At 44.2% G+C, this 23,573-nt stretch overlaps 1 protein-coding gene across 8 annotated transcripts in view; it reads right to left on the reverse strand.

Annotated features, from left to right (window-relative positions):
• The window catches only part of EML6 (EMAP like 6), a 257,346-nt gene that overhangs the window by 27,238 nt on the left and 206,535 nt on the right, over positions 1-23,573 (reverse strand). For all 8 annotated transcript variants that reach the window (XR_010580450.2, XR_006691700.3, XM_065527077.2 and 5 more), the window contains 2 exons: positions 18,254-18,455; positions 18,018-18,144 (listed from right to left, as the gene is read on the reverse strand). Coding sequence is in view for 6 of the 8 variants with exons in the window: in XM_065527077.2 (XP_065383149.1) it covers positions 18,018-18,144; positions 18,254-18,455 (329 nt within the window). In the remaining 2 variants the exon portion in view is untranslated. The remainder of the gene's footprint in view (positions 1-18,017; positions 18,145-18,253; positions 18,456-23,573) is intronic.

Genomic DNA, 23,573 nt, shown 5'->3' on the forward strand with positions numbered 1-23,573 from the left:
GAGAGAAGAGGGGGGGGAGGGGGGAGGGAGAGAGAAGAGGGAGGGGGGAGGGGGGAGGGAGAGAGAAGAGGGAGGGGGAAGGGAGAGAGAAAAGGGAGGGGGAAGGGAGAGAGAATGTGAAGGGAGAAAGAAGGGGGAGGGGGAGGGGAGGGGGAGAGAAGGGGAGGGGAAGGGGGAGAGAAGGGGAGGGGAAGGGGGAGAGAAGGGGAGGGGAAGGGGGAGAGAAGGGGAGGGGAAGGGGGAGGGGAGGGGGAGAGAAGGGGAGGGGAAGGGGGAGGGGAGGGGGAGAGAAGGGGAGGGGAAGGGGGAGGGGAGGGGGAGAGGAGGGGAGGGGGAGAGAAGGGGAGGGGAAGGGGAGGGGGAGAGAAGGGGAGGGGAAGGGGGAGGGGAGGGGGAGAGAAGGGGAGGGGAAGGGGAGGGGAGGGGGAGAGAAGGGGAGGGGAAGGGGGAGGGGAGGGGGAGAGAAGGGGAGGGGGAGAGAAGGGGAGGGGGAGAGAAGGGGAGGGGAAGGGGGAGGGGAGGGGGAGAGAAGGGGAGGGGAAGGGGGAGGGGGAAGGGAGGAGGAGAGAAGGGGAGGGGAAGGGAGGAGGAGAGAAGGGGAGGGGAAGGGAGGAGGAGAGAAGGGGAGGGGAAGGGGGAGTGGGAGGGGAGGGGGAGGGGAAGGGGGAGGGGGAGGGGAGGGGGAGAGAAGGGGACAGGAAGGGGGAGAGAAGGGGAGAAAGGGGGAGAGAGGAGAAGAGAAGGGAAGAGAAGGGGAGAGAAGGGGAGGAGGAGAGGGAGGAGAGAAGGGGAGGAGGAGAGGGAGGAGAGAAGGGGAGGAGGAGAGGGAGGAGAGAAGGGGAGGAGGAGAGGGAGGAGAAAAGGGGAGGAGGAGAGAAGGGGAGGAGGAGAGAAGGGGAGGAGGAGAGGGAGGAGAGAAGGGGAGGGGAGGAGAAAAGGGGAGGGGAGGGAGAGAGGGGAGGGGGAGAGGGGAGGGAGAGAGGGGAGGGGGAGAGGGGAGGGGGAGAGGGGAGGGGGAGAGGGGAGAGGGGAGGGGGAGAGGGGAGAGGGGAGGGGGAGAGGGAAGGAGGAGAGGGGAGAGGGGAGAGGGGAGGGGGAGAGGGGAGAGGGGAGGGGGAGAGGGGAGAGGGGAGGGGAAGAGTGGGGGAGGGGAGGCGAGGCAGAGAGAAAGGTAAAGGGGGAGAGGGAAACAAGGGGGAGGGGAAAACAAGTGGGGGAGACAAAGGGGGAGATAAGGGGGGGAGACAAGGGGGAGGGGGAGACAAGGGGGAGGGGGAGACAAGGGGGAGGGGGAGACAAGGGGAGGGGAGAGGGAAGAAGGGGGAGGGAAGAAGGGGGAGGGGAGAGGGGAGAAGGGGGAGGGGAGAGGGGAGAAGGGGGAGGGGAGAGGAGGGGGGAGGGGAGAGGGGAGAAGGGGGAGGGGAGAGGAGGGGGGAGGGAAGGGGGAGGGGAGGAGGAAAGTCGGGGGAGGGAAGGGGAAAAAATCTTAGGAAAAATCTCCAAAGCCATGGGGCCTCTCTGTTATCAAGACCAAACTTGACTGTGTTAAGTGCAGTCTTCAGAACTGGACTCTGCTGAGAGTATTCCTAAGAACTGGACTCTGTTAAGTGGATTCCTATATCTTCCAGAGCCATGTACAGAGATGCTTAGTGATGGGGCTGATGGAAAGGATTCAGGCAGAACTACAAGATGTCCTGAAAGAAAATGCTCTTGAAAATGAGCATACCCTCTTGAAAATGCTCTTGACCAACGCTATCACACAGCCTTGTGGTTTTTTTGTTGCTGTTGTTTTAAAAATCAGGATATCATTTTAGACTTGGCTATTTTAGGTGAATACAAAGTTATCTGGGTGAAAAAATGAGAGCCCAAAGGGTGGAGTGAAGGGAACTAAGTAAAGATGGGCAGAATACTGAAGAGGACACTGTGATGATCCAAGAGAGGAATGATGAGGCACTTGACTGGAGCAGTGGTTGTGGAGAAGAAAACAGGGGCATATTTAAAGAAATACTGGTGGAATATACTTCGCAGCACTTTGTTACGGATTGCTTTTATGGGATGAACTAGGGAAAGCAACCCAAGGGCAATACCAGTTTTCCGGGCTTGCATATCCGGATAGATGGTGGCATCATAGAATGAGACAGAGAGAAAATATGAATGAGGGAAGGTGATGAGTTCAGTTTTGGCATGTTGAGCTTTGGACACCCGTGAGATAGCTTTGTTAGTTGAAAGTTCCACTGACAGATGGGAGTCAGTGATACGATCCTGGGAATCACTAGCCAATGGGTGGGATATGAAAGATTAATTAAGAGAGAGGGTAGATGGTAGAGGGTGAAAAGAGGCCAGCCAAAGGTAAAATCCTGAGGACCAACAGCATTGTAAGGGGCTGGAAGAGGAGGCAGAAGTGAGACACTGAGAAGAGAGAGGGAGGCATTAGGAGGGCCAAGAGAGATTCTTTCAAAAAGATGAGAAAAGTATGTTTATATTCTTCTCCAATATGCACTGTCCAATTCGGTAGCCAATGCCACATGTGGCTTTCAAGAGCCCGAATTGTGCTATAACTGTAAAATACACCTGGAATTTGAAGTCCTATTGAAAAATTTTTAAAAGAATGTAAAATATAATTTTATATTACATATTGAAATGTTTTTTAATATATCAAGTTATAATATATTATTAAAATCAATGTCACCATCCCAAATTTTCTAATGTGCCTGCTAGAAAATTTATACCTGTGGCTCACATATTTCTATTGGACCATGCTACTCTAGAAGAAACAAGTTCTTTTAGTAGGACAGAGAGAGGTCACTGGACTCAGGGGTTAGAGAGCCCGCATGTCAACAGAATGGCAGGGACAGAGGACAGGTGAGATAGGATAGAGACTGAAGAAAAGACTGGAAGGCCTGAATGAGAAAGGAATAAAGTTGGAGGGAAGGTGAGGGCAGAAATGTGTGTGTAAGTTGAGAAGATCAGTCAAAGGACCTGTTTTTTTCCTGAGGAAAGTTGGGTGGAAAGTTGGGAGACTGACATGGGAGACATGGATGAGGGGACAGATGATGAGGGAGCACGGATGGACAAGAGGCCAGGGCCAAGCACCAGGTGAGGGACCTGTCTCGAATAGGAAAAGGGACTTACTTCCTCTGAGAAGAGAAGGAAGAAGGTGAATGGCTTATGTGAGTGAAGCATGGGAAGCAAGATGGAGGAGAGAAAGAAACGCCAAGATGGAGTGCGTGCCAGTGGCTTCTGTTTTCTCAGTGAAGGAGGGGCAGGAGGTTGAGAAGGGATGAAACCTGGATGACTGCTGAGAAGCAGCAGAGAGAACCTACCAAAGAAAAGGAAGAAAATGAGGCAGTAGCTTGGAGGGGCACGTGCAGCAGCCAGGCAGCCTCTCTGGTGGTGGCCATCTGTGCCAACATGGGACTTGCTATCAGAAGAGTGGAGAGAGGTAGGTGGTAGGAGGAATGTAGGGGAGAAGGGCCAGCAGGACTGGGAAATGGCATTTGAGCAGGCACAAAAAGTGAGGCCAGGAAGGGCTGATGAACTTGGGGGAAAATGAAGGTGTCTAGGCACTCATTTGTCAGGATGAAGATCATGTGTACTCGGGAATGAGCAATCCAGAGGACAGTTGGTTAAGACACTGAGGGACAGAGGAGTTCCAGGTAATGATGTAACCCAGGGCATGGCAGGAGCTGGCTGGGGTTGGCCAGCTGACCATGAGCTGAAATGCTCAGAGACAGGAAGTTGACAGATGACAAGAACAGGAAGGGGCAAAAGATGGCAGAGCATGACACGAACTTCAAATGAGCGGGAGGGAGTCGGGTAAAGAGCATGCCAACATACTTTAAACACACCCACAAGAGCACCCTGATCCTCCACACCTTTCACTCCTGCAAATGCCTCCTCGGTTACCACATCTTGACCACACAGTAATTGACAAGAGGCGGGTCAGCACCCCCGGTAGTTCCCATTCCTCCCAAATGGAGAATCTGTGAGATGTTCAGACACTTTCCTAAAATAATCAGACCCAACTCTGCCACAGTCTTCGGAGAGACACTCCCTTTTGACAGAAAAGTGCTTACATATTTTTGAAGTGTTCTTTTATCTCCACAAGTGAGTAGGTTTGATTTGATGATTACACTGTGGGAGTGTGATTTCCCAGGCACATTAATCTTTTCTAAAAATCATTTTCCATCACTTTACTTCTGGATTTTTATACACTGGCTACTCTTTGTCATCAAAAGTGAACAAACTATTCTATAATGAACAGCAGATTTACTTCCTAAAATTATCAGATAGAAGTCATTGCTTTGCTTCAAACCAATACAGAAAATCAAGGGGTTTGAATAAAGAAAATCATTTATAAAAATAGCATCATATTCACTTAGAAAAAAATCAACGAATGATTCAGCTTTTAGTGGAGTTACCTAGCTAAGCAATAGGTCTAGGAGATGATTAATTTCAGCACTTCTGGGTTTAATAGATATTATAATTTCAGTCCCTTGCATCTTCATACAGAACAGGAGTCTTGCCGTTCTACCTGCTTGCCACAGCTCTGCAGGCAGAACTCTTGCAGAATGAAGGGGTGGCGTGAAGAAGGTAGCTTAGAGAGAAGGGCTCTGGAGCAGGAGTGCTCCTCGCCCTGTGTGCATTACACGTGTGCCATCACTCTCCCACAGGGAAGGCTGGGCTCAGCTTAAACAACACACATGCAACCGCAGATCTCTGTACCAACTCTCAGGCTGGTAAGGTCAGCCTGAGTAAGGTCACTCCAGCCTCGCGAATGGGATGGAAATGTAGAACTAGAGGTTCCTCCCCATTTATTGGACCAAGCTCCAAGATAGGATTGAGCAGTTTTCATCAATTTCCAAATGGTAAATTCAGCAGCACTAGCTTAGCAGGATCGTCAGTTCTTAGCAACTCTAACAATACAGGCCCACAAAGCAGCTATTGATCAATGACAACAAAGGGCCTCTGTCCGGCTACGCTGACGAAGGAGCTGGGAGCGCAGGCTGCTCATTTGCCGTTGACACTGTGCCACTTCACCATGCTCATCGTGCCTCAGGCGAGCTTGAAATTCCCACAGATCTCCTGATTAAATAAGGTGTTTAAAAAAAACTGGGGGCAGCTTCCACATATGAGTGAGTAGCAGAAGAAAGGATTTTGAATGGTCCCAACACAAATAAATGACAAATGTTCGAGGTGAAAGATATGCTAATGATACTAATTTGACCACTATACATTGAAAGTATTGAAACTATTACCTTATAAACATAAAATTATTGCATCCATTAAAAAATTAGAAATTGAAAACCAAATGGGGGCAAATTCTCCCAGATTTCTGTCTCCAAGCACAGCATAAAAGGTTAGAAGGAAAACTGGGATTACTTATATATGGTGATTTGGCGACTGAAGGAAATCTATCTACATCCTTCCCATTTTCTCATAGTCACTTGTGAACACATTCTTTGCTTCACTGTAAATCTGCTGACAAAGCAGCTTGGTGTGTACGATAGGCATGATGGCCACAGTGACACAGAATCTTCTTAAATAGATTTAAACCAAACAAACATTATAATTCCTGAAGGACAGATACTACAAAGATTAAAAAGTCATTTGCCAAGTGCAGTCCCAGGGCCAGTTGGGGCATTCTGGATTCTACATGAGTCACATCATTTTCCACAAAGACCATCCAGAGTTGCTAATGAAGTGAAGGAAAAAGTGTTGCTGACCAAGAATGGACTTGCACGGCATTTTGAAGACAGATTACTTAAATATTAAGAGAAGCAGGCTAAGTAAATTCATCCATTCAGCTATTCATTGGAAAAGTATTTGTTTGCTGGGTACTAAATGCAAGGCCCCGTGTTAGACACACAGTGGTCCCATGGTAGATACAGTACCAACCACTGGGGAACTGATAATCCTACACAGTTTATAATCCAGTGAAATTTTATACGAATGCCATAGACTCATATACTAAGGAATCAAGGATTAAAGAAGCTATTAATTTGGAGTTGAAACTAAAACATGACCAAAACAAACAAACAAAAATCTCCGAAACCCCATAAAAAAATTTTAAGCCCACAGTATATAGTTTTCTTTATAGAACTTTCTTTTTGTTTCAGTTCATAAACCCATTCAAGTCAACTCAGAAAGAATGAGATAGAAGATAGGTTTTAAGCCCTTATCTATTCAACTGTAAGCACGGTCTAAGAAAAATTCTGGAAAATGCTAATGCCAGAGTGGAATTTTGAGGTCATTTGGTGCTAGCGCCTTTCAGTTCACAGGTAAGGGCACCACCATTTATAAAAGGCTTAGAAACTACTTCTAATTTTGGTTTGGTAAAAGTTCCTTGGTTTCCTAAGGAACATATGCCATAGACTGACAGTGAATATATTCCACAAGGACTAAAATATTAATGTAGAATATTCACAGATTCCTCCTTTATAATCTGCTGCTAAGAATAATTCTGGCACCGCCTCCTCGTGTTTGCTTGTGCCGGGCCGCTGAGATGACTGGAGAGTGGAGTTGCCTCTGTGGTGGAAGGCAGTTTGGGAAGTGAAATGGCTCCTTTCCCCTCTCTTCACAGAGAATTGGGAGAGGAAGTCCACTTGGGACATACCCCCAGACTTGTATGGGGTGCCCAAACCTCATAAACCAGGGTGACCATCTCTTGTGTGAAAGTTGTTAGCCTCTGCTATTGCATGGAGGGAGGGTTAAGAGAGATGGAGCAGAGCCCAGACAGGGGCACTGCAGGGAGTGGGGAGGATGAGGCTCACCCTTCAGGATTCTGATTTGCCTGCTGGTCCACAAGTGGGGGCTACTGAAAATGATGGAATGCTGACAGCTGGGATCAGCCAAATGTGGGTGCATATCGCAAGGGGCTACTGGTACCTGGGAATGAGTCCTTGTCCATGGGGACTGTTGGAAGCACTACTCATCCATCCACATGGAAGTAAACTTACAGCAGGTAAGACAGAGAAAGGAGAGTTGCCTGATCCTCTAGATCCCTCCTAAACATCTACTATCACACATTCCCTGCCAGAAAAAGCAGAAAATTACCCTCAACACCACTGAGATGCAGTCTGGGGTAACGGCTTCTCCACTTCAGACCACTGTTTGGAATTGCCTAAAGGCAGAAGCCAGATGGAGGAGGCTGCAGCCTGAGCACTGGAAGGGTGACCAGTGAGGCCAGCTGCTTAGAAGCAGAGATTTCCTAGCTGGATTATGAATTTTAATGACAAAGTGTCAACAAGATCTCAGCCTTTGATATCTAATCCATGAGCTAGACTGAAAATGAACCTAAATCTTGTTAAGTTGTTAAGGAGTCTATTTATTCATTCAACACTTATTTACTAAATGCCAGCATGTTCTAGATTATAGAGATAAAGCAGGTATAAAACAGGAATTTTGCTTTCACAGAGTTGACAACCTACTTGGAAGAGGAGAGCTTTATGTGTAACCCTGATCAGGTCAACAGCAAGAGCCTGTGATTGTTCAGTTCTTAAGGCAACTCACAGGTCTCCCACCAACAGAAATGAGATAATAAGGAAACCAAAAAGGAAGCCCTCAGAAATGCAATTCTCCCCAGTGCCAATCTCAGACTTGGCAAGACAGAACAAAGGCAAACAAAATCTTCTCAGAGAGCAGAACAGGTGCAGCCAGAAGATGGCCAAGGAACCCATCACATTGTGCTGAAGAGAACCTCAGACAGCCTGAAACCTGGGCCTGAGGCAGGGTCTGTTGAAGCCAAAGTCAGTTAGTTCCCATAGTAGACATGTCCAAGTGTGTTAGAATTGTTTTGTAGTAGTTACTTACACTGCCTGAGCTGGTAGGCATGTACTCAGATTCTCCGAAACATTTGGGTATGTGTTTCAGGAGGAGATGGTAGAAAAGTATAAAATACATCTCAAAGAAATAAAGGAAGTCTCTGGTGCTTGGAAAAATGCTAATAAGCATGGCTGTATGTCTCACTGGGGCATGCTAAGGACTTGGGAAGCCCTAACAGTGCTGCCTTAAAAAATGCTATTAGCTCCTGCCTTATGTAACTGTAACTATAGCTTTCTGCATACCCTAAAATTAGAGAAACGTCATCTAACTTTTTTTTGAGATGGAGTTTCGCCCTTGTTGCCCAGGCTGGAGTGCAATGGTGCGATCTCAGCTCACTGCAACCTCCGCCTCCCAGGTTCAAGTGATTCTCCTGCCTCAGCCTTCCCCTGAGTAGCTGGGATTATAGGTGCCTGCCACCATGCCTGGCTAATTTTTGTATTTTTAGTAGAGACGGGGTTTTGCCATGTTGGCCAGGCTGGTCTTGAACTCCTGACCTCAGGTGATCTGCCTGCCTTGGCCTCCCAAAGTGCTAGGATTACAGGTATGAGCCACCACACCCGGCCCCACCTAACTTTTATACAATCACTTTTCCATCATTCACATCATTAACATCACTGTCGTGTGAGGACTAAGCAGACTGGTGTCAGAAGTGGGATTAAAGCAAAGGATGTCTTTAAGAATGTAGCTGCCCACTTTCAAGGTAGACACTAAATTATTCTGAGGTTTTATATGTAAGAGGAAATCCAAGGGGAGCCAAGTTTTCCTTTGACTCTCATTGAGCCAACTCTTGTAGAAGTCAGAGATTCCATAATGATTTAAATACAAACAGTATTTAATTAATGCACAAAGTTTGATTGATAGAGTATATAAACACAATGTTGCTTGAAACTGTTTTTAGATGATGGCTGCGTACATGTCATCTACCCAGGTAAAACACAGCTGAATATCTGGATAAAATCTAACACATCAGTGACTAAAACTATACATATCACAGTATCTACAGTTATCCATTATAAAGTAAACTACACTAAGTTGAAGCTAAGGCAATACAATTTAAGCATTAAAAACTAACTTTTCTACTTTTTTTTTTTTTTTTTTAAAGACAGAGTCTTACTTTATAGCCCAGGCTGGAGTACAGTGGCATGATCATGACTCGCTGCAGCCTTGACCGCCCAGGCTCAAGTGATCCTTTTATCTCAGCCTCCCAATCAACTAAACCACCACATCGGGCTAATTTTTAAATTTTTCGTAGAGATAAGGTCTCCCTATATTGTCCAGGCTGGTCTCAAGCGATCCTCCTGCCTTGGCCTCCCAAAGTGCTGGGAGAACAGGCTTGCCCCACTGTGCTTAGCCTAAGACTTCTTTTTTTTTTTTTTCAGATAGAGTTTTGCTCTTGTTGCCTAGGCTGGAGTGCAATGGAGTGATCTCGGCTCACTATAACTTCCACTTCCTGGGTTCAAGCAATTCTGCTTCAGCCTCCTGAGTAGCTGGGATTACAGGCATGTGCCACGACACCCAGCTAATTTTGTATTTTTAGTAGAGATGGAGTTTTTTCATGTTGGTCAGGCTGGTCTCGAACTACTGACCTCATGTGATCCACCCTCCTTGGCCTCTCAAAGTGCTGGGATTATAGGCGTGAGCCACTGCGCCCGGCCCAGACTTTTTTTTTTTTTTTTTTAAGAGAGACATGACCATTTTAGCCTGAGCTAAGCAGGAGAGACTGGCAACAAGCCCAAAGTCTACCGAAGAAGGAAAAAAATATGCTTTAGGTGACTCTGGGATTTTGACTTTTGGCCATAAGTTATGCAGCTTCTCAGGTAAGAAAAGAAGGGAGCAGTTGAACCTCTTTTCAATGATAGGTGAAAAATGCTTTAAGTAAAATAATGCTATAAAGATAATGTAGAAACAGAAAGTATTAAGTCTAACATTCTTTTATTCATCCCTGGATAGACAGCCAAAAGCTGTATGCCTCAGCAGTTGTTAATAAAGGACCTTGAAAAAAATACAGATGGCTGACTCAGGTGCATTGAGAAAACAATCCTTGAGCTAATTATTGTATCCTCTTCAAAACATAAAGGTTAAGTGAGTACTTATATGCCAATTTCTATAATAGTTTAATTCTTCTAGTTATTCTGTATCTTGTCATTATAAAACTGGGTTTCTATAGAATGCAAGTTCCAACTGTATATAGCAAATAAAAATATCCATTATGACCAACCCCCATGTGGCCAGTTAAGTGAGGAAGAAATGAGGACATCCACCTATGTCAAACAGCAGGCATTTAAAAATAAATACTAAGCATGGCCCCACAAGATGTAAATAGGAAGACTAATACCTGGTCAGCTCATATGAATTTCAGTAAAAGATCATAACCCATACTTAGAGATATTATTAGATACTACTACCTATCAATTATCAAAGAGAATGTTCCCTTGTGATCATGTAGTTACCACAGTATACAAAATTGAAGCTGCATGATAATTTGATAAGAACAAAAAATGTGGACATTGGCACTAAGTATTGCTGTAGTTGTGAGTTTCTAATTTCTGGCTTTCTCTTAATGGAATAATGAAAACCTCTGGAGATGAGTCCAATATGTTTAAATACACATTGATTCATTCATTCACAACAGGGTCTTGCTCTGTTGCTCAGGCTGGAGTGCACCGGTATGATCACAGCTCACCGCAGCCTTGAACTCCTGGCCTCAAGTGATCCTCTCATCTCAGCCTCCTGAGTAGCTGGGATTACAGGAGTGTGTTTTCATTCCCAGCTAATTTTTAAAATTTTTTTTTGTAGAGATTGGGCTCCTTATGTTGCCCAGGCTCATCTAAACTCTTGCCAGCCTCAACTTCCTGGGTTTAAGTTATCCTCCCACCTCAGCCTTCCAAAGTGCTGGCATTACAGTTGTGAGCTACTATGCCTGGCCTTAAACATTATTTTTAAAGGATATATGGGAATAACAAAACATAATGTGAATACAAGACTACAATTTTTAAAAGCAACAAACCTCAGCATTAATGTATTTTGTAAGCTGATTGTTGTGGCATGCTCAGATGGTGGTATAAAAACTCACCAAAATTGTTTCACTTTACTTGGGTAAAGTTTTACATGTCTCTAATAAATTCTTGACATTGATTTGGTTGCATTTTTACTGGCATCTCTGATTTTTAAAAAGTTATACAGATATAATACTAGTTAATAAAAACATATGCAAAAGTAGTTACGAATGATAGTAATTACTGTTCCACAGTGAAATACCCTAAGGTTCTTTTCTGTGATAATCATCACTTTCCATTAGAAAGAACAATTAAAGGAGAATGAACAAGATTTTGTGTGTTCTCCAAATCTCCAACTGATGTGTACTCATAGAGCCCAGATGCCACTCACAGGACAGGAATATCAAAGATAAGCATGGGACCCCTTAGCAAAAAGCAGACGATATCAAAGGCACATGGTGGTACCACAAAAATGACACGCACACCAACCCAAAGGTGGGTCTGCTAACGTGACAATCTAAACACGAAGCAATGCCAATACCAAACCATTAATGAAAATTTGTTGAGCCTACAAAAGGTTATGATATTCCTTCCAGAGACAAATAATATAAACTACACTCTTAAAAAGGAATATCTCCCAATAATAAATTAACTCATACTCAGTTTATCACCAAATATGCGGGCAGAGTGACAAATGATTTAAGAAATAAAATAGTAATTTGTTTAATTGATATATCTTTCCCTTGAGAATTCAAGTATCAGTTGGAGATATAAAAAAATCTATTTTTTGAGCTGGGCATGGTGGCTCTCACCTGGAATCCTAGCACTGGTGAGGCCAAGGTGGTAAGACTGCTTGAGCCAAGGAGTTTGAGAATACCCTGGGAAACATAGTAAGATCACCCCGTCTCTAAAAAAATGATTTTCTGGTATGGTGGTGCACACCTGTAGTCCCAGTCCCAGGTTCTTGCGGGGCTGAAGTGGGAGAATTGCTTGAGCCCAGGAGGTTGAGGCTGCACTGAGACAGGATCACACCACTGTACTACACACTGGGCAACAGAGCCAGACCCAGTCTCAAATACACACACACACACACACACACACACACACACATATATATATATATATATTTTTTTTTTTTCCTAAGTTGGTATTATAAAACTCCAAATCTTAGGCCAGAGGACTAAATGACAAAAATGGAATTTGGACTGACCTGAAATGTGGGCCTCCTGGCAGATGTCTTTAAAAGTTGACCTTCCCTCCCACAAAGTGACAGCTTATGCATGTCTGTGGAGTAGCCAAGTCCTGAGCCAGTCTCTCGTCAACGGAGGAGCTCATGGGAGGGCAGGAGGATACAAATTTTCCCATGAGAATGACAAAATATAGGGGCATCACTGACATCCCAGTAGGAACCTGGGACACTTGGAGAGCTGTACTTTTAAGAGAGTATTATGTTACTTCCTACTTTTATTTTTCATTTCCATATGTGTATGTTTTGAAACAACAAACAAAACCTTTACATCCTGACTGCTGGCATCTTCCAACATTCATATTACCACCCAGCCATATAATACTCGCACATGGCTAGGGCAGGAATCGCTGACTGTCTAGTCCAGCTGAAGGCAATATGGTTTGGACCAGTGACCACTGCATGTTGTCTGGTTCTCCCTCCTCCAAAGTGGTGATTTAAAAAAATTGTCTTCATTCTGTCCTCTCTTTACCGCTATTTGGCAAGTTAGGGTGGTTAATATTCTCATTAGCCACAGGACCATGAGGGGTTTATCTGGACCTGGATGAGAAAATTTCACAGTACTCTGAGATCCTGAATGTGGCGACTGGCTGAGACTTTGAGCCGCCTCTTTTTGGGAAGGTGGCATAACTGCATTTCAAATTACATACAGGATAGTGGGGTTTCATGGTGTTTTTTTTTTTTTTTTTTTTTTTTTTTTTTTTTTTGAGACAGATTATCACTCTGTCACCCAGGCTGGAGTGCAGAGGTGCCATCTTGACTCACTGCAACCTCTGCCTCCTGGGTTCAAGCGATTTGTGCCTCAGCCTCCTGACTAGCTGAGATTACAGGTGTGTGCCACCATACCAGGCTAATTTTTGTATTTTTAGGAGAGACAGGGTTTCACCATGTTTCCTAGGCTGGTCTTGAACTCCTGGCCTCATGTAATCTGCCTGCCTTGGCTTCCCAAATTCTGGGATTACAGGTGTGAGACACCGTGCCTGGCCTATATTTAGGATAGTTTTAAATGGGGCCATTTTAAGAGGCTATATAGGACAAGAAAAGGGTGAATTGTAGTAGACATTTTCTATTTTGGGTCTATCCAAATCACCTCTGGGGTAAGTGATTACATTGCTAGTCTATGGTGGCAGGTGACTATTTCCAAGGGAAGAGTCAAAGGCTTTTTCTCCCTAGCCCACAGTGATTGATTGGTTCAAGGGTAGCCTGGGGCCCACCAGAGCCAATAGCACCTCAAAAGACATTTGTAGAGGGGACTTGTGAATCAGAGGCAATTCTTTCCTACTGATTTTGAACCAGAGACTATAAGTTCTGCAGCCATTTTTCTGTCTGAAGAACTGTAATAACCCAGAGGAACAGAACTGAGATATGAAGGAAAAAACCAGAATCCTGGCAGCAAGATTTGAGTTCTCTTAACAAGTGATACCTGAAGTTGCCCTACCCCTGCATACTTAGGTGTGTAAACCAGTAAGTTCCCTTTTGCTTAGGCCAGTTTGGGTTGGGTGACCCCCTTGAAAGCCCCTACGTTATAAATCAAAAAACAGTATGTAAGCTAGGTGTGACTTCAGTAATATGAAAAGAAAATTCTTCATTTTGGCCGGGCGCGGTGGCTCAAGCCTGTAATCCCAGCACTTTGGGAGGCCGAGACGGGCGGATCACGAGGTCAGGAGATCGAGACCATCCTGGCTAACCCGGTGAAACCCCCTCTCTACTAAAAAAATACAAAAAACTAGCTGGGCAAGGTGGCGGGCGCCTGTAGTCCCAGCTACTCGGGAGGCTGAGGCAGGAGAATGGCGTGAACCCGGGAGGCGGAGCTTGCAGTGAGCTGAGATCCGGCCACTGCACTCCAGCCTGGGCCACACAGCGAGACCCCGTCTCAAAAAAAAAAAAAAAAAAAAAGAAAGAAAATTCTTCATTTTACAGGCAACTCTAGTAATTTGGTACTGAGCAAACCTTAGGGATTTTACCGCTTGATGAATTGGGGAAAACTGTTTTTACTGAAGTCTGAATACAGGATTTGGGCACCATCCCTCACGTTGAGATGATATAAGCATTTTGCATCTTAAATTGCTCTGAAAAACTATGCTTCCCCCTTTATTTTTTCTCCCCAAAAGGAACTTTCCTGACATTTTAAGTATCAATGAAATATCTTAAGTTTGTAGATGGATAAAAGATTACATTATAAGAAAACATGGCAAAAGAGGTGAGGTCAAAAGCTGAGAGCAAGAGGTGTGTCAGGTTGGGGCGTGGCACTTGAGACGCAGGAAGGTTTGGAAGGGTTCCTCTAGATCAGAATTAGCGTCACATCGGCTGGGGATGAAGGAGGGTGGCGTGGGGTAGCCCTGAGTGCCCAGATAAGGAGTGAAAGCATGGATTCCCAAAAATAAAAAAGACTTCATGAGTTTCCTCAGCCACGCACCACACGTGCCAGCTGAGCAGCAACACCCAAGGGTTCACTCAAGGTTGGGGACCAGCCAGATGAGTCTAGGTCACGAAGGCAGGGCATCCCGGTGTGCTAGAGGAAAGCTGGAGTAACTGGGCTACCCGCTGAACACCTCACGGACATTATATATCTGGTAGGGATAGCCCAGGATTCTTTTGAGACCAGTTGTAAATTTCTTCTCAGCTTCCTCATTTTTTGAAAGATTAGAACTAAAGATCATATGGCTTCTGAAGAATAAGAACTCACAATGTAATTAGCAATTGTACAAGGAAGCATGATCTGAAGTCTCACAGCTATTTTAAAGTCAAATAACTGAGTCTAATTAGAAGCAGTCCACAGCTATCTTAAAATTTAGGAATTAGGAATTCAGTTGCTTAAAAGGTAATTGATGCATAAAGCACAGCTGCCTTCAAGGCATTTTTCTCAGTACCACAGGTGCTACAGTCATCTCACAGTTTCTAATTGTTTTTAGGTGACAGGGGATTTACCAGAGGTAGAGCTGCCTGAAACACTGCTAAGAGACAAAACAGTGCTAAGGATCCTGTGTAGAGTGGCTGTTCCAAGCTCACATCTCTTTCAGTCCTCGAGTACTCGTCTCCCATTAGTCTCATTGGTGCATGTCTTGAACCAAGTGTTTAGAAAAAGCACCCAGGTATATAGAGGTATTTGCAGGTATATACAGAAGGCATCATGATGGGAACACTAAGAAAAACCCCTGCCTCTCAAATCTTCAAGCAGGGCTTGAAGTAGCCAAAGAAAGCAGTGTCAGGGGCTGTTGGGCAACAGCCCTGAATATTCCCAGGGAGAAGCTGGCCACTGCTGCCTGGCTTCATGTGGTTCTGATGTCAACATTTTTCTGTCTCAGGCCCTCTGTCATTCCAGGATGCTGGAGTCCACGGGCCCTGTTTTATACCCTAGCTGAGGACTAAGATATGCTGTTTAACATCTTGTGCCACCCTCCCAATTCCTTCACTCATCCTGCTTTCTCTCAAATTTCCTGAATGCCCTGACTTGCCGGGCAATGTCCAGAAGCTGATCTACAGTCTGATCTCTGAGGTTCAAGCTCCCCTAAAATTACTGACCAGGACTGGTGCAATCTGCTTGTTCTTGGTTCTGATTATGATTTGTCCCCATGGAGGCTGCTAAGTTGGGCATCATTTAGTGCTCTTTACTAGCTGACCCTACCTGGCACGGCCCCACTCTGCTCCCAGCATGCTGTGCAGCTGGCAGTGTGTGCTCCAGTTACAGTTCCTTCTGGGAATTGAGGCTGTCAAGGCTTTTTAAGTTATCTAGGAAGTTGCTCTCCACAGAAAAGGCTTGATTATTCCTCCAGACCCTAGACTTATCTCAAAATTGTTTTCTTCGCTAAATCCTGGTGTGAACTTTTTGTTAATGCTAGTAAAGTACTGAACTGCCTACCCCTATTCTCATAATATTATAAGGCTTTTTCCTTTTGTTAAAAAAAAAGAGTCAATCCAGTGTATGCTACTATACAGCTCCTATCTGATGTGGGTATAGCTTGATAATAAAATGGGGTAACTTGAAAATTCTGAATTTTAAAAAATTATTGGGGTCCACTCTATCATCAGTCCTCCTACCTTTCATTAAGTTGGGCAGTATGAGATTTTGACAGACTTGCCCAAAGAGGCAACAAGACAAGAGGATTAGGTGAGCCTTGGTTTGGGTTCGAAATCAGCTGCAGTGTTTGGAATTTGGGGCTTGGGTTAAATGATTATATTTTGGTGGCTAGCAAGAATCTCAGCATGATGTATGATTGAGTTACAGAAATCAGCCAGAAACACCCTTGGGATAATGGCCATGTCAACTCATTTCATAATGGTATGTGAAACTAGAAATGAAATTAGAAAGACTGGGTAGTTTTTTTTTTTCCAAAGGAATGTATAATTCAGGTCATTTTTTTTAGAGTGGATTATTTAAGTGGGAGGCCTATTCATGCACTTCTATGCATATGGTTCTTTTTTCCCCTTGATTCTTAGAATTAGGACTTGGAAAATTATTTTCTGTTTGTGGCCACTTTAAAACCATGTAGCAAGCAAAATGAACTATAAAGACCACTGCAGAAAAATCTCTAATTTTTTCTTAAAAGAGAGCTCTGAATCTTTGTAACATCTAACAAAGACACTAGGGAAAAATTAGGGCTTTTTTGCATTAGGTTCAATCTTCTTGCCAGTAGCACACCCACCATTTACCAAGTTTATTTTAACATCTGGCACTAAATTTAAGGAGGAGGAGCAGAAGGAGGTTACATTTCTTTGTATCTAAAACCCCACATAATAGTAAGAAGTGATAGGTCAGACTTACTGGTTATTGTTAGTCAGAAAGCCATACTAAATGCAAACTACTTGAATCTCATAAATTACATATTGTGGGACTAGTGTATTGCGAACATTGAGCCTACCTCAATGTGAACAGCCAACAGCTTTTTTTTTTTTTTTTTTTTTTGAGACAGAGTCTCGCTATGTCGCCCAGGCTGGAGTGCAGTGGCCGGATCTCAGTTCACTGCAAGCTCGGCCTCCCGGGTTTACGCCATTCTCCTGCCTCAGCCTCCCGAGTAGCTGGGACTACAGGCGCCCGCCACCTCGCCCGGCTAGTTTTTTGTATTTTTTAGTAGAGACGGGGTTTCACCGGGTTAGCCAGGATGGTCTCGATCTGCTGACCTCGTGATCCGCCCGTCTCAGCCTCCCAAAGTGCTGGGATTACAGGCTTGAGCCACCGCGCCCGGCCCAGAATTCTTAAAACATCTTTGAGATCCATGCAATTCTCTTTAGTTATTAGAGTTTTTATTCAATATCCTCTCTTAGCATGAATATGATACATTAAGTAATATAGTAATTCTGAGCTTTTCTTTTTAGAAATGCTAAAGTGTTTAACAATTCTTATCAATACTTAAAATAGCACATTGAAAAGCCCTAAAATAATAACAGAAAACACACTTTCTACATAGAGGATCCAAGGCAACAAAATCAAATGGGATAGGCTGGAACTGCCAAACCCACCTAGACAAATGTGGGCAAATGAAGACACAGTAAGAGAAGATACACCAAGTGAACAGAGTATAAGGCACAGCTTCTGGTTAGAATGGAAGATGGTTTTTCACAACTCCACAACTATTCCTCCATGACCTCAGAAGTCTGTCCTCCCTCCTACCTTGCTGGTCAGCAGGCTTTCCTATCAGCTGCCATAGTCAGGACTGTTTTTGGAATACCCTAGCATTTCTGGGCATGGAGAAGCCTAGCCCAGCCAAATTTCATGTCTATTCAAGTCACATTCCAGAACCAACTTCCACAAAGTATAAACCACCCTTTGTCACATACTGTGATGTTGTGCATTTTTTTTTTCCCAGCTTAAGCCTGTGTACAGGTGAAGACCCTGTGCAGATTTATAAAAGACTGACTCAAGTAGCAACTTTGAGGGCAAAGAAAATGCACTCTGGTTTAAACAAGTTTCTTGTCATCAGATATAAAAGCAAGCAAACCTGGCAACACCATACCTTTCTTCCACGGAAACTTCCTTCAGCTGCTGGTGTGGCTTGGTGCCTTCCATTTCCCTGATGCTCACAGCATAGATCTTGGTGGTGTAGTCAATGGCCTTTTCTCGAGCAACATCGCTGTCATAGCCTCAAACAACAAAAAGAGATTGGGGAACCAGTTGGTTTGCAGTGGCCCAGGAAGGGAGGTGGTGGGAGGTACAGTCGGCACAGGAGGCGCGTGGCAGGTGGGGGCTCACCTCCATCCTCTTCCACGTCGGTGTCCGACTCCTCGCTGTCCACCAGCTTGCTCTCCTGGGTCCCCACAAACTCCCTGGTCCAGATCATCAGGGCTGTGTCAGCGCCGCCCACTGTGAGCAGCACAGAGTCATTGTGCAGCCACCTCACGTTGGCGACGTGTGCACTGTGCCCCACATACTTCTTGAATCTTGCATGCTGTCCCTGTAAAGCCCGAAATTGGTGATTACCCCAGCCACTGTCTCATTATTTCTTTCTCTGGGCTCATTTATCCATATTAATTTCTACTGGCTTCTACTGGATGCAAAGGAAACAGTTCAACAGCCATTTCCCTACATTTCAATTAGAATGTAAGCTCCATGTGGGCAGGCACTAGGTCTCTTTTTTCTTCAGACAGTACCCAGCTCACAATAGGTCCTCAATATATATTTTTTGAGGGAATGAATGAAACGTTAGACTACAGAACCTATTTTCTGGGAATCTGTGGACATATAAAAAGCTTGTTCTGGTTCTCTCAAATGTCAAATGTGCCGTCTCCACAGGTCTTTAGTGTAAACTCCTGACTGTGAGTCTGGCTGACATCTGAGATCAAAAGTGTCTTCACAGCCATCCCCTACAGTGACTTTTGTACCATAGTCGAGGCAGTGGCAGAAGAGCAAAGGATCTCTTATAAACCTGGGGCCCCAAGTAAGATGTAAAATGAACTAACAGTTTCTGCCACAGACGCTAGAAAGCATTTTTAACAGAAACACTCAAACACTGATTTAAAGATAAAGCTCCTTTTCAACAAACGTAGCCAAATACATAAAACCCAATTTATCAGTAACGACTAAAAGCTTTTTGACTGGTGTGCCCAGGCCACCCCACCTTTATCCCCAGTTGAGGGCAGAGGGCAGAGGGTGGAGGGTGGAATGTGAGTCAGCTGCTCACGCCAGGGCAGTCCTGACAAGTGGTGCAAAATCAAAGCTGGCACCAGAAAGAGTTTCCATATTCAGCTCATGAGCCACAGCCTGGCAAAAACAGCTGCAGCGGGAGCCATTTAAAGAGGCGGAGTTTTTCCATCCTCTCAGCGACTCCGAGGGAATACCTTACACAATCTGGAAAGCCACACGCACTCTCTGAGGTCGTGAGAGCCACCAGTATCCTAGCTGAAAATTTTATTAATTTACAAGTGGCTCCCAGAGGAGTTTGGACTGGCATGCTGGAGAATCTGAAACCAGCATAGACACACGGCAGCGAACAGGTGCAGGAGCGTTTGTGACTTTGTAATACTCCCGGTCAAGATCTCCCTGTATTTGGCCAACCCCTAGCTGACAGCAGAGTGGAACTGCCAACTCCTCAGTAGAGTACTGAGCCTAGAAAGATTCCTGAAGCAAACAGGCAGGTCTATTTCCAGGAGGCCCTCCAGAGTCATTAGTTTGCTAGCATAGGCAGAACAAAAGAATTTCCAAGAAAAACCTGTTTGAACATGTGAGATCCAGAAGGCATGGAAACAGAGGACAGTCACAGCAGCTGCAGCCATGTGCCCTGCTGGTCTTCTAGCTGGAAGCAGGAGCACATCCAGTTTATATACCACAAATGCAAGCTATTTCTTTACAGAAGTAAAAGAGCATGAGAAATGTCTCTCTACACCCTTAACTTATAAGAGGGACACAGGGTTTCCAGATGGGAAGAAAAAATGCAAAAAAGAAAGGTTCAGGGAAAAACAGACTCTAAGGGATGCGATTCAGGTTGCAGAGGGGAAAAAAGGGACATAGAGGAAGAGAAAGAGAGGAAAAAATTCAGGGCCAATGAAGAGATTTAACAAGGCAGAGATTCTCCCAGCAGTGGGTGATTCAAGATTCTCAGAATAGGAAACGAGATCACTGCTCCATGCAACAATAAAGGGAATTGACACTGGGTAGAAGGTTCTGTGAAACCAGCTGCTGTTTCAGGAGAGACACTGGCAGCGATGTTTAGTGGTTCCCGGCAGGGCCTATGGAGAAAACATCCTCAAGACCTGGCACAGCCAGTGGGATGAATGACCCTTCTGGGTCTTCAAGCCGAATCTGCATTTGTTACCCCCATCAGAACTTGCTGCTTCCCCACGACTCTCTTATTCATCGAGTGATGAAATAATGGATGATAGCACCAGAAAAACCTGGAATATGGGCGGGTGCAGTGGTTCATGCCTGTAATCCCAGCACTTTGGGAGGTTGAGGCGGGCAGATCACTTGAGGTCAGGAGTTCAAGACCAGCCTGGCCAACATGGTGAAACCCCAACTTTACTAAAAATACAAAAATTAGCTGGGCAGGGTGGTGGATGCCTGTAATCCCAGCTACTCGGGAGGCTGAGGCAGGAGAATCGCTTGAACCTGAGAGGCAGAGGTTGCAGTCAGTTAAGATCACACCACTGCACTCCAGCCTGGGCAACAGCAAGACTCTGTCTTAAATAAAAAAAAAAAACCTGGAATATGTCTCCAGAGTAGTGGTTGCCAATCCCTTGTAGGGAGGAAATTTCTGAGAATCTCATGAAAGCTGGGCACTCACCCCCTACATTCACATTTCAGTTTCCCTATCTGTAAAATTTTCCATGCAAAGTTTCTCCCTGAAAAATCATTCTCCAGAGCTTTTGACATTCTGAGCAGGAAACTTAAGGACTTGAGGGCATGGAGGGTTTTAAAAATGCAAATGACATAGTGGTGTTTTCCTCTCTCTGTTTAGCAGAAGGGTCTAGGTTTGGAAGGGAAGGAAGGCTATGGGAAGCAATCAGCAGGCCATACAGATCGAGTCAAAAAACAGAATTTGGTTTTCTGATGCATGGTTTAAGATACTACAAAAATGGGTCGTGCTCTTGTTAAGGCTCTGACAAAGGTTAGAGTCTGTCTCATGGAGGCTGGGACAAGATGGTTGTCAGGGCACTAACGATCTAATTGAGAAGGCTTTAACCTATAAAACTGAATATTAATAAAGATACACATCTGGCATGGAAAGAAAAATGCCTGCAAGAAATACCCACTCATGGGAAAGTAGAATGAGAAAAAGAGCCAAGATAATGACATGATTTGAGCTCCTAACAAATGGAACTTGAATTTTGGACACAGAGCTGTGTGGTGGTAATAAGATCTCACAGGTATCACCAAGACTGATGACATAGAACTCAATGTGAGAATATAGCAATGCCATGGTACATTAGTCTGCTTGGGTAGCCATAACAAAATGCCCTAGGCTGGGTAGCTAAACAGCAGAAATTTATTTCTCACAGTTTTAGAAGCTGGGCAAGATTAAGGTGCTGGCCAATTTGGTTCCTCGCGAGGGCTCTCTTCCTGGCTTGTAGATAGCTGCCTTCTCACTGTGTGCTCACATGGAGAGAGTGCAGTGTGTGTGTGGAGACAGAAAGCTAGCTCTCTGGCATCTCTTCTATAAGGACACTGATTCTCTCAGATTAGGGCCCCTCCCTTATAAACTCATTTAATCTTAGTTACTTCCCTAAATGTCCTATCTCCAAATACAGTCCCATTGGGAGTTCGGACTTTCACACAGATTTGGGAAGACAACCATTCAGTTCACAACAGATAATGAACTTTGTTCAACAGAGTGAGAGCAGTTGGACAAGTGTGACTATACAGCTGGAAATATTCATTGGCAAGAGATTCATGTATTTCGGAAGGAAAGTGTGCCAGAAAAATCAGATTTTTTTTTTTTTTTTTTTTAAAGAAGAGGCCAGATGCAGTCGCTCATGCCTATAATCCCAGCACTTTGGGAGGCCAAGGCAGGTGGATCACCTGAGGTCAGGAGTTCGAGACCAGCCTGGTCAACATGGTGAAACCCCATCTCTACTAAAAATATAAAAAATTAGCCAGCTTTAGTGGCAGGCACCTGTGATCCCAGCTATTCAGGAGGTTGAAGCAGGAGAACCACTTGAATCCAGGAGGCAGTGGTTGCAGTGAGCTGAGATTACGCCATTGCACTGCAGCCTGGGCAACAAGAGCAAAAACTCCATCTTCAAAAATAAGTAAATAAGTAATTCTTTTTTAAAAAAGAGGAAGACAAGTGATTCTATCAAAATAATTCGTATTTGGCTAGTAGTCTTTTTAAGCTATGAACCTATTTGTTCAATCAAATCTGACACAGAACTTAAGAATGAAAAGATAATTTAAAATAATGGACAAAAGATTTGTACAGATACTTCCCAAACAGCAAATAGACGAGAAAGTGCTCAGCATCCTTAGTCATCAGAGAAATGTAAACTGAAAACACAACTGGATACCATTATCTACTCCCCAGGACAGCTGAATTTTATGCATCTGACAATACCGAGTATCGGCAACTGGAACTCTTACATTTCTGGTGGGAATACAAAATGATACCACTTTGGAAAAAGGTCTGGCAATTTCTTAAAATGTTATGTATTTTCCCCATGACTCAGAAATTCCACTCCTATGTATTTACCTAAGAGAAAGAAAGCATATGTCTACAAAGACTTGTCTAAAAATGTTCATAGCAGCTTTACTATAACCCAAAACTGGAAAAGTATGTTCATCATAGGAATATGGATGAACAAACTGTTATATCCATACAATGGAATTCTACTCAGCTATGAAAATGAACGAACTATTATGCAACATGGATGAATCTCAGAAACATCTCTGAGTGAAAGACGCTATATAAAAAGCAGTACCTATTTCATTTACATGAAATTCTTAAACAGGTAAAATTTATGGTGAAAAACACTGAAACAGTTGTTTGACCTGAGGAGGGAGGGGGCATGGGGACTGGCCCAGAAGGAGTATGAGGAAGCAGCCTGGGGTGGCAATGGCCTATGTATCTTCATAAGAGATGGTTATACAGGTATATGAGCTTTTGGTCAAAGCTCATCAAATGGAACACTGAACATTTATGTATTTCAACTGTATGTAAATTTTACTTAAAAAATATCATAAGCAAATCTTGAACTCTAGATAATAATGTGCATGATGTAACATTTAGGGGTAAGAAATCTTGATATCTAAAATGTACTTTTTCCTCCCAGCTTTACTGAGGTATAATTAACAAAGATTTTATATATTCAAGGTGTACAACAGAATTTGATATATGCATACATTGTGAAATAACTACCATAATCAAGCTAATTAATGCATTAATCATGACATAGTTACCACTGTGTGTGTGTGTGTATATTTGGTAAGGACACTTAGGATCCACTCTATTAGCAAATTTAAAGTAAATAATACAGTATAATTAAATATAGTCACCATGCTGTATGTCAGATCCCCAGAACTTATTTATCTTAAAAGTTTATACCCTTTGCCCGGATGTGGCGGCTCACGCCTGTAATCCCAG

Source organism: Macaca fascicularis, chromosome 13, assembly GCF_037993035.2.
Source record: "Macaca fascicularis isolate 582-1 chromosome 13, T2T-MFA8v1.1".
In the NCBI taxonomy this organism is placed as follows: domain Eukaryota; kingdom Metazoa; phylum Chordata; class Mammalia; order Primates; family Cercopithecidae; genus Macaca; species Macaca fascicularis.